General features: G+C 37.2%; 1 protein-coding gene across 2 annotated transcripts in view; it reads left to right on the top strand.

Moving 5' to 3' along the window:
- Window positions 1-808: 808 nt before the first annotated feature.
- KIF18A (kinesin family member 18A) overlaps window positions 809-15,226 on the top strand; it is an 83,048-nt gene continuing 68,630 nt past the window's right edge. Inside the window, exons 1-4 of one of the 2 annotated variants that reach the window (XM_043580849.1) lie at window positions 809-930; window positions 1,448-1,560; window positions 10,148-10,517; window positions 12,860-13,017. In XM_043580849.1, the coding sequence (XP_043436784.1) occupies window positions 10,193-10,517; window positions 12,860-13,017 (483 nt within the window). In that variant the 5' untranslated portion in view covers window positions 809-930; window positions 1,448-1,560; window positions 10,148-10,192. The remainder of the gene's footprint in view (window positions 931-1,447; window positions 1,561-10,147; window positions 10,518-12,859; window positions 13,018-15,226) is intronic. The other variant, XM_043580850.1, reaches the window with a different exon arrangement.

Raw genomic sequence — 15,226 nt, 5'->3', positions numbered from 1 at the left:
TAATATAAAGAATAACAATGACATTCAGATCATACTATTAAAAACATCCTGACAAATAAAATGGACTTATCTTAGCAAACATATTTCCCTTTTTTTCTGGTATTTTTTTTTCTTTTTAAACCGTACATTTTGAAATAATATCTACAATCTAGGACTTTAAAAAACACTGCATCCAAAAATGAACTAAGCCAATAAATTTAAATGAATTTATTTTATAAAGTCCTCATCCGAAAGGAATGTCAAAAACACCAAATAGTTTCAGTCAGCAATAAAGGGAGTAGGCCTGGGAGTCCTGAGAAATAAAGCCTAGGGCCTCAAACCTAAAGCTCTGGACTTTCAATTAATTGAGACGAATTGACCCCAGTTCGGTTTAAGTGAAAGTGGCTGAAAGGAACAGGTCCCTACACCTTCCAGAGCATGGGACCTGTGCCTTGGAGGCCTCACTACTCAATAGAGAAAAGAAGATAAACGTTCACAATCCATTAACCCACACCCAACAGGCTCCGCCTCTCCCCCAGCAGACGGCACAAGCCAACCCCTGCCCGCTCCCGTCTCACTCACACCCTGAACCCAAGGACCGGGCCCTGCGCCCGCGGCTCTTGAAGTGGTCTGAGGATCCCAGGTGGCCACCTCCCACCTGCAGCTGCGGTCTAGCCCCGCCCACCTCGGCCAACGCCTCCGGAAACAGCCGTGCGCGTTGCCCTGGCGACGCGCAGCAAGGCCGGTTCCACAGAGCCGCGCGGCTGAGACTACTGGCGCCAAGCTACCACGCGCCACGGCAACGTCCGACGTGATTGCGTCACGAAGTCGGCAGCCAATGAAACGAGGTGCTGGAAAAGCTGGATTGGGTTTGAATCTTGTTGCGGAGTTTGAATCGCGGGGAGGCGGACATCGAAGTGAAGTGTCGCGGTAACTTTTGGTGGACCAGAGGTGAGTGAGAGGCACGTGAGGAGAAACTTCTCGTCTCGGGAACGCTTCTTTTGATGGCCTATCTCGCTGGAAACGGAAGGCTCCTGCGGCCGCCTGAGGAGAAGATGGGATGAGCTTGTTGACAAACGCCGAAGGATTGAGTGGGGGGTGGGGGGGTAGGGGAGGTGGGGGTAGGGGGCGGGTAGTTAGCGTCCCCGGGGAGAAAGTGAAAGGAAGAGGAACTCGAGTCCCAGCTAGAGCAGGGCTCTACCTGATCGGGAGCCCTTCACTGCTCCACAGGAAGGGCAGAAATCTCCTGCCTTAAATTCTGAGAAAGTCGGAAGTTTTAAAGGGCATCCTGGCTCTTTCCCTAGACTGGCAGAGCACTTTAATTGCCTTGCACCTTACAGTGTAAAGTTCGTTCCGGACTCCAAATTCAGAATGTTTTGTTTAAGACACAGTTGTAAATGTAACTCTGAGCTTAACTATGTAATAAGGATTTTTGGTTTTCCAACTTACAAACTTTTTGTCCTGCAAGGTCCTGGTGTTAACTTGGCAAAGGCCAGTCGGGAACCTCCTCTGAGTCTCAGTTGTAGTGTCAAGATAAGACCTGCCAGCACTGTGTAACGGGATTGCCAAGAATCAGATGAGGTATGGAAGCGATACCACTTGGCAAAGTGCTTTGCAAATGAATAAGAACTCCTTTTACCCTCTGTTCTTAGTTTATGCAAGACTTTTAGCAGCTTACTAGGCATTCAGTTACAGAGAGATCAAGGCTAACTGCTGTTTATGAAAAGAGTTTATTTGTCCAGAATTGAATAATTTTGTATAATATATACTTTAGGTTATTTACTATGAACTATGGAGTAGATTGTGTTAAGCATTCTACAGGGTTTAGTTGGTAGTGTTATTCCACTACATTCAGGCCCTCTGGGAAGTATTTATGAACTTTGGTGCTAGAGAATATCACATCCAAAGACTAGATAGTGCTTGTTAATAAGTTTCTGTTACATTGTAAGAATTGACTTTTTCAGTAAACAAAGATTATCTGCCTTTAACGGTAGTAATTAATCTCTTCTGTTACTGAGCAAGTATATAGAAGTACATAAAATTTTCACTTTAAAAGTGCATCTTGTCAATATCCATTGATAGCCTGAATCAATTAAAATACACAATAAAGTCACTTTTATGGTAACTCCATGAAATCTAGGAGGAAAAAATAGCCCAGATATTAGTGCCACCCTTAAACTCCATTTGAAATTTTTGTTCCTCCCTGATGTTTTTAAGTTAGTAGAAGCACTGGCTCTAACACTAAAGTTATTTCCAGAGAGGTGTAAGCTGCATAGAGACTATAAATGATATTGTGGAGGATAGTTCCTGCTCCTAAAAAATGTTTGTTGAACCTGAATCTAATTCAGATTTGAGTTTGAATATAAGAAATCATTTATAACTGTATAACTCCACACTCAAGATAATTTGAGCAACATTTCTGTTCCTTTGTTTGAAAATGTTCTGTTGTTATTCCAGTAGAGTGTAATCATTAGGGACATGGGCTTTGGATTTAGACATGAGTCTACATTCTGGCTTCTCATTTACTAGCTATGTCATCTTGGAAAAATTACTTGTCCTAAATTAAGTCTCTGTTTTTGTAAAATGGAGACTCTTGTAGAGTATGCCTTATATGATTATTTTAAGGATTGAATAAGATGATGAATATTAAATGTTTACCATACCATATGTATGTCTGACATACATAACATGCTCAAATGATAATCATTGTTCATTAATAGTAGTTATCACTTTACTGTTCTAATTTAAGAGTTCTCAATAGTATATTTGCTGAGAATAGATGCTGTTGGATATCCCACAAGCAGAAAGAAATCATACACTTTTGGTTTTATTTCAGTATCCATTCAAGAGCTCCTACGCTAGGCCCTGAGGTTTCTATCAAAAATAGGCAAATATATATTTTTATTCTCTCTAAGAAAATTTCTAGAGATTAAATATTTACATCTGAAAGAGTAGTGATTTAAATACTTTGACTTCATATCCAGTTAGTCTGAGTTCAAATCTCATGTCTTGTGCTTCCAAGTTAACTTTAGCCAGTTAACTTAATCTCTCTATATTATATTTTTCCTATGATAATAATCCCTATATTATAAGATTATGGGGATTAAATGAGAAGTATGTAAGTTGCTTAGCAATTTCTATGTGTATACTAAGAGCTCAATAGAAAATATTCCATAAATACAATGTTATTAAATGGAAGATTGTGCTTAAGGTAAATTTTAATAGTTTCTCCTTTGGTTTGTTTTTTGAAATAAAAATAACTAGTCTTGTTTAAAATCCAAATTCTACAAAAGAATATACAGTAGAAAGTAAGCCTGCGTGTCACCCAGACCTTCATATTTCCCCACCGTGGGGCAACTGGTGTTACTAATTCCTTGTGTTGTCTTCCTGAGACAGCCCATGCATATACAAATATGTATGTTTTTAAAAATTCAAATGGTTACATGCCAAGTCTGCTATTCTGCACTTATTTTTTTGCACATATATTTTGAAAATCTGCATTAGTTCATTCATTCATCTATTGAACAAGTGTGTTTTGAGTCGTAAATATTGAACAAGCCCTGTTCAAGTTTCTAGGGTACAGATGAAGCCCATAGTCTCATAGTGCTTATATTCTAAAGAGGAAACAAGCAGTAAATATGTAACCAAATAATATTTTCCAGTTAATCTAGATGCTAAGAAGAAAAATAAAGCCCTTAAGAGATTAAAGAGGAAAAAGCAAGGTGACACTATTTTGAATGGAATCTTTAGGGAAAGCCTCTGTGTAGTGCTATTTGAACAGAGACCAGAATAATGAACTGAGAGATTAAGATTTGCAAGTGTCTGAAGGTAGAGGTTTCCAGGAAAAGAAGAGAAAGTGCAAGGTTATGAGGTTAGAATAAGACTGAGTATTTTAGGAACATTTAGGACAGTGTGACTGGAGCAGAGTAATCAAGGAGGAGGATAACATTTAAAGAAGGGGTTGAAGAGGTAGACAGGGCCAGATATAGAACCTACAAGACATGCTAAGGAGTTTACATTTTATTCTGATGCTGGGAAGTCATTGGAGAGTTTGGAGCTGGGGAATGACATGAGATACATAACATGATCTGATTGCTCTTGAAGAAGACATCAGTGCATGCAATCAATGAATTAAATAAAATTTATTATTTACTTGCATATAACTGGGGGTGAGTCTAACTTATTTGGTTTATATTTTTTTCTTGGATGAACAGTAGTGGCTTGTAAGTTAAGAATTTGCCTCTTCAACTTGGTTTATATTATCTTGCAGCTGGTGTAGAGAATTAGATTTTAACACCTTTTCATTAAATGTAGCAGAGGAATGAGCTTTTTTTATATAAGTGAATGTCCCAGAAAATTGAATGTTACCCTTGTTAAGTATAACATGGCATGGTGTCTTAACCACCCTCAATAATTCATATAAAAGATGATCTTCCCATTTTCCTAATTTTATAAACAAGAAACTGGGTACAGTATGTAATTTTTTTTTTTGATGCCTCAGAATCCTCATTGTAACTGCCTATTACTGCCAGTCATACTTACTATAATATGTTGATTCTTTCAGAGAAATATATTGTATGTTTGCCTCTATTCTAAATGAGTGAGTTACTCTCTTGGATTCTGTGTCTGCTTTTTATAATTTATTAATTTACTCATTAATCAAATATTTGAGAACATGCTATTGACTAGGCTCACTACAAGAGATTAGGGATATAATGGTAAAAACATACAGTCCCATTAGCTATTATTTCTTGTCACTTTCTTATACCCTTTTCCAATCACATGTAATAATAAAATATTAGAGCTAGAAAAGGACTGTATCCTTTCACCAATCGTATCACTTTATAGATTAGCAACTGAAGCCTCTTCATTATTCTCATTTGTATTCTACTTTCTCAAGACTAAACAAATACCTTTTTATTATAATGAACAGTGGTGTTGGAAGTATTTATCTTTAATGTTTTAGTCCCATCAATGAAATTCTAGCAGCTTACTCTTGGTTCTATTAAACAAATATAATTAGGAGTAGATATGACAGAATTAATCAGAAATTGTGATTCTATCTTCTGAACAGTCATCTGAAAAGAATGTTTGAATCAACACATTATTACACAGATAGCAATATCTAGGCTTTTCTTTTGTTGCTTCTTGGTCAACATGGTCAAAGAATTTGCTTTCTGTGTGCCTTTATTCAGAATCAACTAGATGCCCATCTCTTTTAGTTGGCCATGTCAGGAAAGAAAACTGACATCATGCATTAATGTAGCAAAAAATTCATTTTTTAAGTTTATGTATTTATTTTGAGAGAGAAAGAGAGCAAGTGCACACGTGTGTGTCCTTGAGTGGGGGAGGGGCAGAGAGAGAAGGAAAGAGAATCCCAAGCAGGCTCCGAGCCATCCACAGAGCGCAACGTAGGGGTCAGTCTCTTGAACTGTGAGATCATGACCTGAGCTGAAACCAAGAGTTGGATGCTTAACCAACTGAGCTACCCAGGCTTCCCCAAGACATCAGTGTATTTGAACATAGACTAATTGTTTACATTTTGGTGATTCGGTTGACCTTGGGTGTTTTTATTAAGAAAATTATAGTCACTCCTTTGTTTTGAAAAATTGGAGAAATGTGTGATACTTTAGAAGTTAAGATCAATGTCTTTCTTAAAATCTATAACAAGTTGTAAAACAAAGTTGTATTTGAGTTTATGCTTCTTAAACCCCTTTAGATATTTGTCAGTATTTCTACTTGATGTATTCCTTGAGTAAGATCATTTGCCTTCTAAAATACCTTCAGCAGTTTCCAGTAAACCGCAAAATTAAATCTAAACTTGATAGCCTGTACTCAAGATTTTCCAAATCTGGCCCCACTCTTATCTAGTTATAGCTTCTTAATGCAACCCACTCTGTTTCCTTTCGTTCTCTCCAGCTGCCTTAGGACTGGGTAAAGCTAAGTTGAGTATTTCTTTATATACTGTAAAGTTGCAATTAGCTAAAACGAAACAGCTAAAAGAAATGAGATTTAAGCAGATTGACCATGCTTAAATCAGTTATGTCTTCACCACAAGCTCTTTCTTACCACAGGCCTTCAGACTTGCTGCCTAAGATACTCTTGTTCCAGAGAGCCACTCCTCTTCAGTTTCTGTAAAAAGACACTCCACTAGACAAGCTTTTCTCAACTGCCCCATCTAAAATAGGAGCCCACACATACACTCCTGCCGTCTGTCTTGAGACCCAGGAAAATGCCTAGCTCATATTTATTTAATGTGTAACTAGTTTTCCTTCATGAAATGCTTTTTTTTTCTTTTTTTACCTGGTTAATAGCTATGCATCCTTCAACTCTCCGCTCCTGTCACTTCCTCTAGGAAGCTTTCTAACTATTTGAGCCCCCCATGATAGTCTTACGTAGCACTATTAACATTTATTTACCTTACAGTACTTGTCATAGTTACACCTTTACATATTTGTGTCACTATTTTACTAATACCACTTTCTCTCACTGCACTGTATATAATAATAATAATAATAGCAATGGTGGCAAACACTTGTAGTACCTACCGTGTGCCAGGCATTGTTCTAAGTTCCTCACAACAGCTCTGTGAGGTAGGCATTATAATTAGTCCCACTTTACAGATGAGGAAACTGAGCCACAGGGAGGTTACGTAACTTGCTGTCACAGCCAATAAATAGTAGAGCTGGAATTTTAACCTAAGGTATCTGGCTCCAACATCTAACAGTGAATGTATTGAGTTGATTCGTTAATTAATTCATTAGCAAGAGATCCCATCCAACCTTGAGATTCTAAGGTCTATTTTGAAATAATTACCTAATGTTTTGTGCTTATTTAACCATTTCATTTGTGTGTATTTTACCTATCATTGGGGGGGGAGGGGAATTGTATCTGTCAAAATCAAAGCATTCAATATTCCTAAGAGCTTTTAGAAATGTGTATGGAGGTCAGTTTTTGGTATCACCCGGAATGTGGGATGCTACTGGCCTATAATAGAGGTCAGAAATGTTAAACATTCTCTAATACATGGAACAGTTCCAAACAAGGAAGAATTGTCCTATCCAAAGGGCCATCATAAGCCCATTGGGAAACACTAAAAAGATGAACCATATCTCTGGCAAGAAGAAACAAGAATGGGGGTGGATAGGGAAGCGAATTGACATTTATTGAATGCCTTAATACACTTAATACTTGTTTTATCTTTTAGCCTTCACAACTATGAGGTATTATTTCTTTAATACAAATGAGAAACCTGAGACTCAATGAGGTTAAGTAACTTGTCCAAGGTCACAGAGGTGAGGCATAGGTGCTTTGTGGAACTTGGCTAGTCAGAAGGTAATTCTTCTGGATGGAACCTGACTGTTGGAATCAAAATGACCATCCTTCCCTCTTCAGCATTCTATTTTTGGGGAAAGACAGAGTCCTAAAAAGGGAGTGCTGTGTCCAGTGTCTCCTGCTTTTAGATTACTTCGACCTTCTTCGAATTCTTCCCAAAAGTGTATGGTTTTATCATTGTTGATATTCATCCCATTTTAAAATAACAATATTGGGGCATCTGGCTGGCTCGGTTGGGCAGCCAACTTCAGCTCAGGTCATGATCTCACAGTTTGTGAGTTTGAGCCCTGCGTCGGGCTCTGTGTTGGCAGCTCAGAGTCTGGAGCCTACTTTGGATTCTGTGTCTCCCTCTCTCTCTACCCCTCCCTTGCTCACGCTTTGTGTCTCTCTGTCAATAATAAATAAATGTTAAAGAAAAAAATTTTTAAGTAACAAAATATTTTCTTCTAACCTTCCCCCTCCCCCACACCATTTCTTGGCTCACTTTTGTATTATTATTACCTGTGTTCACTGAGTCTTATCTCATCAGGTTTTTGTCCCGTCTTCCCCTAGAACTTTTCTTCTAGTCAACTTCCATGTTACTAAATCTCATGGTTACTTCTTAGTGTGTACTTTATGTATTAGCAGTATCTAACACAGTTGATGATCCTGTCCTTCATTTAAAGATTCCCCAAAATCTTAGTGTCATTTGAAACTCTAAAAACTATTAAAAGCTTCAAAGAGCATTAGGACTTTGAGGACAAAATGTACTTTTTTAACTTGGGTTCTATCCGCCTTGACATTTCTAGATTTCTAGATCTTCCAACACTCAGGCCAAGAATTTTGGAGTTATTCTTGAATCCTGTCTTTCTCTCATATTGCACATCTATCAGGAAAATCTATTGTCTTTACCTTCAGAATACATCCAGAATATGACCGCTACCTGCTTCTGAGTTGACAGCATCATCTCCTGTTTATATTACTAAAATGTTCTAACTAGTCTCTATTCCTTATAGTGTGTTATCTACGCAGTAGTCAGAGTGAGCAGATTATATCACAAAACAAAAAATTAAATGACACACACACAAAACCCTGATAAATCTCTCTGCCTGAAGTATAAGTCAGACCCTGGGCTTCCACTTAGACTGAAACACTATTGTTAAACCACATATAACCACAGCTAGGCTGCCCAAAAACCAAGCTTTGGCTTTCACAAGAACTTCAGCACTATTTTAGTTTGGGTTATGGGAATGGACAGGAAAAGATCTCTCAGAATCATCATGGTAATGAAGGGAAAGTCTTGGCTTTTGAACTATTTTTAATAAAAGTGATCTTGGCTGCAAGCCTGTTGGCAGTGGAAATTGATACATCCAGACTCTTCTCTACCTGTATCTTCACAAACCCCTGTGTTTAAAAATAGTTACAAGGATGCCTCAATTAGTTAGCCCAGGCATGAAGGTGATAAAGATGGCATATACACGATGATGTGTTCAGAGATCCTAATCTGCTCTGTAATTCTATAAGTCTACTGTACGTCAGTGATGGTAGGTTTAAAAATTGTCTGATTGGAGCGCCTGGGTGGCTCAGTCAGTTAAGCATCCGACTCTTGGGGCGCCTGGGTGGCGCAGTCGGTTAAGCGTCCGACTTCAGCCAGGTCACGATCTCGCGGTCCGTGAGTTCGAGCCCCGTGTCGGGCTCTGGGCTGATGGCTCAGAGCCTGGAGCCTGTTTCCGATTCTGTGTCTCCCTCTCTCTCTGCCCCTCCCCCGTTCATGCTCTGTCTCTCTCTGTCCCAAAAATAAATAAACGTTGAAAAAAAAAAATTTAAAAAAAAAAAAAAAAAAAAAAAAAAAAAAAAGCATCCGACTCTCGATCTCGGTTCAGGTCCCAATCTCATGGTTCATGAGGTTGAGCCCCATGTTGAGCTCTGCGCTGAGCATGGCGCCTGCTTAGGATTCTCTCTCTCCCTCTCTTTCTGCTCCTCCCCTGCTTACGTGCTTGCATGTGCGTGCTCTCTCTCTCTCAAAATAGATAAACTTCAAAAAAATTTTGGCTAGACTGTCTCACATAAAATTAAATAGTAAAAGTGAAGATAAACTAACAAAGATCAATAATTTGGAAACCTCAATTATCCAGAAAATAACCTAGAATCTAAAAGTTAAAACTAAGAAAAAAAATTAAAAACATTTTAGATTTTCTAACGTGTTTATTCATCAAATAGTTATACAGTCTACCATGTGTCAGGCACCGTTTTAGGCTCTTGGAACATTATCAGTAATCAAAACAGATTTAAAAAAATGCATGCCTTTAAAGAGTGCATAGTTTACCTGGAAGAGAGAAAATAAACAACAAATACAATAAATAGGTAAAAAATATATACTATTTGGAGTTGGTAAGTGTTTGGGGGGAAAAAGCTGTATAAGAGTAATTAGGCATTGGTTTGGTAGTTTTAATAAGTCGTGAGGAGGGCAACATTTGAGCAAGGACTTGAAAGAAGCGAGGGACTTAGTCATGCAGATATTGAGGGAAGCATTTTGTAATAGAATGGCTAGTGGAAAGACCTTATTGGGGTGCCTGGTGTGTTAGCTGGAATGGAGGGAACAAAAGGAAGATCAATAAAATGGGAAATTGAGACCATTTAGAGAACTTAAACATGTACTCTGAATAAAATAACGACTGGAAGGTTTTGAACCAAAGAGTGAAATATACATTGTATTTTTTAAATGTACATATTTCCAGTAACATTTACCAGGTGAGTAGAATAGAATTATTCATAGTTTTTTTAGTGACTGCTACATTCCAGTCATATTATAATAGAATTAATATTAATACTTTATTTTCCTTTTTAATTACAGAGAAATATTCAGGCTTTCACATAAACAGAAGCAAGATAGTCAATAATGTCTGTCACCGAGGAAGACCTGTGTCACCACATGAAAGTAGTTGTTCGTGTGCGTCCTGAAAATACAAAAGAAAAGGCAGCTGGATTCCATAAAGTGGTCCATGTTGTGGATAAGCATATACTAGTTTTTGATCCCAAACAAGAAGAAATCAGTTTTTTCCATGGAAAGAAAACTGCAAATCGAGATATTACAAAGAGACAAAATAAGGATCTCAAATTTGTCTTTGATGCTGTTTTTGATGAAACTTCAACTCAATTGGAAGTTTTTGAACACACTACTAAGCCAATTCTTCGTAGTTTTTTGAATGGATATAATTGCACAGGTAATTATTTCAGTTAGAGTTTAATTTTTCCACCTGATTTCAGTTTTACATTAGAATGTACATCAGCTTGGCCCATTCTTCTAAATATAATCAATTTTAAGGTGCTTTTTGCTAAAAATTATTAAGTTCAGAAGTATTTCGCTGTAAATGTAGACTTTCTTTGAAATTCAGTTATCACGTGCTCACTTCGGCAGCACATATACTGAAATTCAATTATCACATATAACGTATCTTGAAACTCTCTCTTCTAGAGCTTTGCTATGGTCCCTTTAGGCAGTCATCTTCTCAGTTTCCTATGCTATTAAACCACACATGTCTTGTAGTTGATGCCAGATTTCTCACAATTTAATTCATTAGTATTCTCTCCACTTACCTATACAACGATCTATCCCAGGGGAATAGTTGGACATTTCATTTATAGTACCTTGAAATAAAAATGTTAAAAGGCCATGTTAATTGAGTACCATGTGCTATTTCAGCATATCTTCAGCCCAGAAAGCATCTCTAGTGTTCTGTCTAGATCTCTAATTTGCCTTTCAAAACAGCCATGTTCATTTCCTAGAGAGAGATCCAAAAGGCCAGTTAATTCAGTGTTTCTAAGGCCCTTAACACTATTATTTATATCTTATTTTTGTAATTACCACCATCTTTGACATTTTCTTTAAGATACCCCAAAACTGTAACATGTTTCACTATCTCTGACTCATTCAGTTTTATTACAGAAGACTTACCGTCTTGGTCAAATAAGAATAGAATGTGGTTTATTGATTAGAACTGCTGTGATTCTCATTTTTAAGTGTATATTTTCCTCATTCATGAAACTCCATATTGTCTCTAGAGATTTTTAAAATTTTTCTTGACTCCAAATGAAAAAGTCTCCACCAAGCAAATAGTGAATCTCTGTTTTCTTCTTGACTTTGTTTTACACTATGATCCAACTGTCTTAAGACTTCTCAGTTTACCACTAGCTTACATAATATAGAACAAAATGAAACGTGTCAGTTCAATTAATTCTGTTGAAAAGTATTTTAGTAGTTTGTTAATATTTGGTTTAGCAGGGAAATTTAAATTATAAAAATATTCTTACCAGTAATAATATGAGGACTTAATTGTCTTAATTGATTATTATGTCAGGAATTGCCATATGTAATTCAGAGTAGCTTTTTGTTTTTTGTTCTTCAAACATCACTTTTATGTTATGCTAGAGAGAATTGTGAAAACAAAGTAATTTGCCTAAAACAAATTTTATTTTTTTTAATATTTTTTTTAATGTTTATTTATTTCTGAGACAGAGAGAGACAGAGCATGAGTGGGGGAGGGGCAGAGAGAGAGGGAGACACAGAATCCAAAGCAGGCTCCAGGCTCCAAGCCATCAGCACAGAGCCCAACGCAGGGCTTGAACTCACAAACCGTGAGATCATGACCTGAGCCGAAGTCAGTCACTCAACTGACTGAGCCACCCAGGCGCCCCTAAAGCAAATTTTAAAAAGGAATTTTATAAATGGCTTCTATTGGAATTCATTTATTCAGCAAACTTGCAGTGGATATCTGCTTTGTTTCAGCTGATTCGCTATTTGTGAAGGATACACAGTTTCAGACTTAGAGCTCACAGTTGGAAATACAGGGTGATACAGGCTAGAATAGAAGGATGTGCAGCATACACTGAGAACTCAAATGAGGGAGTACACATATCTGCCTGTGACATGGAAAAGTGACATGTGTGCTGAATATTTAGAACAGGTGTAAGTGTTCCAGCTGGATTAACTGGAGGAACTCTTCAATGGAAAAGCAGTGGAGTAGATAAGGAGCAGCACATGCAGAGAACGTCACACAATCTAATATGCCTAGACCACAGCAAGGAAGGAATAGGATAGAGAGAGGGCTTAATAATATTAATATTCCAAGTGGAGGAATTTCTACTTTCTCATATAGGACTGTGGAACAATTAAGGAGATTTAACATGTTCGGTTTTGTTTTCATAAAAATAACTGTACAAAATTCTAAGAGATGAATTAAAGAAGATTGAGACTAGGTAGGGATACTGATAACTGATTAAAGGTTTTAAGAGTGCTGTAGAGGAAAGGGAGCAGATGAGCTGGGGCGGGGGGGGGGGGGGGGGGGGGAGAGTAGTGGTACCATTAACCAGAATAAAGAATACAGGAGTTAAGAGTAGATTTGTGCTAAAATTCCCAGGTTTTAGGATAAGCCTAGAAGTTAATTTTGGATCTAATGAGTTTAAGGTTATGTTCAGGATATACAGATAGAACTCTCCACTGGACAGTGGATATAGTAATGTTGTGTGTCGTAATAAAGAGCTTTGATCCCCTTTTATAAAAACTTAGTACTTGCATATGGTGCCACTGGAGCTGGGAAGACCCACACGATGCTAGGATCAGCTGCTGAACCTGGAGTGATGTATCTAACGATGTTAGACCTTTACAAATCTATGGAGGAGATTAAAGAAGAGAAAGTATGTAGTACCGCAGTTTCTTATCTGGAGGTGAGTTGACAATATCATTCTTTAGATGAGTCAATAGTATTACAAAATCTTTAAGACGTTCCATGGCCTATTCAAACTATTCTATCATATAGGAATTTTCTTATGAATGTATAAAATCATTGAAATTCCTGCTCTTACGTATTTGTCATGCATCTTTATCTCTTTCTGCTGAGTATGTTATTTTGGCCTAATTTCTGAGTAGCATGATTAGCACAAAGACCTTCCAGATACCCTTCACCCAGATCCCCCATATTTTACTACCTTTACTACCTTTGTTTTTTCCCTTGGTATGTGTGTGTCTTCCTCTTTTTTCTAATCTGTTTAAGTTACAAACTTGTAAAAACAAGAATAACCACTGAATAGTTATCAAAATCAGGAAATTAACAGTGATAGAACACCATTACCTAATCTATAAATCTTAATGAGATTTTGCCAATTATTCCAATGTTGCCCTTTTTGAAAAAGGAAATCTAAGATCATAAGTTGCATGCAATTGTCATATCTCTTTAGTTTTAATTTGGATTTTTTTTCTCTGTTTTATGTCACTGTCATAAAACCTCTAATTTGTGTTAGTCAGCAATTGGATTCAGGTTGTAAACTACCAAGAACACCGTAGAAGTAATGTTGAGTTCTTATGGTATCATAACTTACGTGGTTAGTTAGTCCAATTACTGGTTTGGTTAACTTTGATCCATTTCATTATGTTGATGTAGGCAGAATTTCTGCCCTATAAAGATATTACTTTACCCTTTATCCTCTTACTCCTCAAACTTTCATCTATTACTATTGGCATCCACTGATGATTCATGCCTGAATCAGTTATTATGATGGTAGATGATAGTGATACTTAAATTCCATAATTTCATCTATAGTCATTCCTCACTTTCTCCTATACGGAAAGAGCTTTTCCTTTTCTTTATTATATCAGTGTGGACTCATGGTTTCTTAATATTATTTAAGAGTTTATAAACCTTTTCCATAATTAAAGCTCAAATTATGCTAGATTTGACTAGTCAGGTCTCCTTCATGTTTCTCTTGTGTCCTTTTGACATACGCCATCATTCTTTGAGGACTTCTGCTTTCTTAGTAATAGCTGACATTCAACAAATCATAACTAGGTGGTAGGCACTCTTAACTTTGTGTTCAGATAGTGTTTCAGATACCAGTGCAGAAACAAATCTGTGATTTTACTGCCTATTCGTTTGTGGTATCAGAGAGAACATTTCTACTGGTTACAGCTCTCTTATTGACATCTTGTAGTTTGGTTCCTACTGAGAAAGTTTCTTCACATTTCAAAAATTGATTAAGATATGTAGGTTGCTAAAAAAACTCATTGTCTATAAGTAAGTGTTGAAAAAATTGCTTTGAACTTAATTGGGGAAAGAGCATAGCAGTATTCATTATTTCTTCCTTAGATCCTTTTATAACTGGGGGAATTCTAAAGTTTGGTTATTTTTATAATGTTTTTAATTGTTTTTTCTTTTAATCTGCCTTCATGTTATTAATGGTAAGGAAGGCAATGTCTAATCTAGGGTTTTTCACTCAGGCTCTGCACCCGAGTTGGCTATGGAGCTTTTTAAAAATAGACATACCTAGGTATCACCCCCTGGACATTTTAATTTAATAGGTCTGGATTGTGGTTGAGGCATCTTAGGTTTTTTAAAAGTTCCCAGGTGATTCTGATGTGTAGACTGGCTTGAGAATGATTGTTCTAATTGTGTATTTTGTGTGACTGAAATGGGTAAGGGGAAGCGTTTGAAAAGTAACTGCTGCTTATCAGAAAAATAACAACCAACAAAAATTATCTCTTTCAGTTTTACTACTTTTAAGAATTTATTACATTTTGGGGCACCTGGGTGGCTCAGTCGGTTAAGCATCCGACTTCGGCTCAGGTCATGATCTCACGGCTCGTGGGTTCGAGCCCCACGTCGGGCTCTGTGCTCACAGCTCAGAGCCTGGAGCCTGCTTCGGATTCTGTGTCTCCCTCTCTCTCTGACCCTCCCTGTTTATGCTCTGTCTCTCTCTGTCTCAAAAATAAATAAACGTTAAAAAAAAATTTTTTTATTACATTTAAAAATTATCATTCATTGTAGAAAATCTTACCAGAAATGAAGTATCACTATTGGCTATTTATTAGAACATGGAAATAACTTAAAATATTTCTTAAAGCCTTAATTCTGTGTGTGTGTGTGTGTGTGTGCGCGCGCAC

Source organism: Prionailurus bengalensis, chromosome D1, assembly GCF_016509475.1.
Source record: "Prionailurus bengalensis isolate Pbe53 chromosome D1, Fcat_Pben_1.1_paternal_pri, whole genome shotgun sequence".
NCBI classification, from domain to species: Eukaryota; Metazoa; Chordata; class Mammalia; order Carnivora; family Felidae; genus Prionailurus; species Prionailurus bengalensis.
This window is presented reverse-complemented; position numbering and strand designations above follow the sequence as displayed.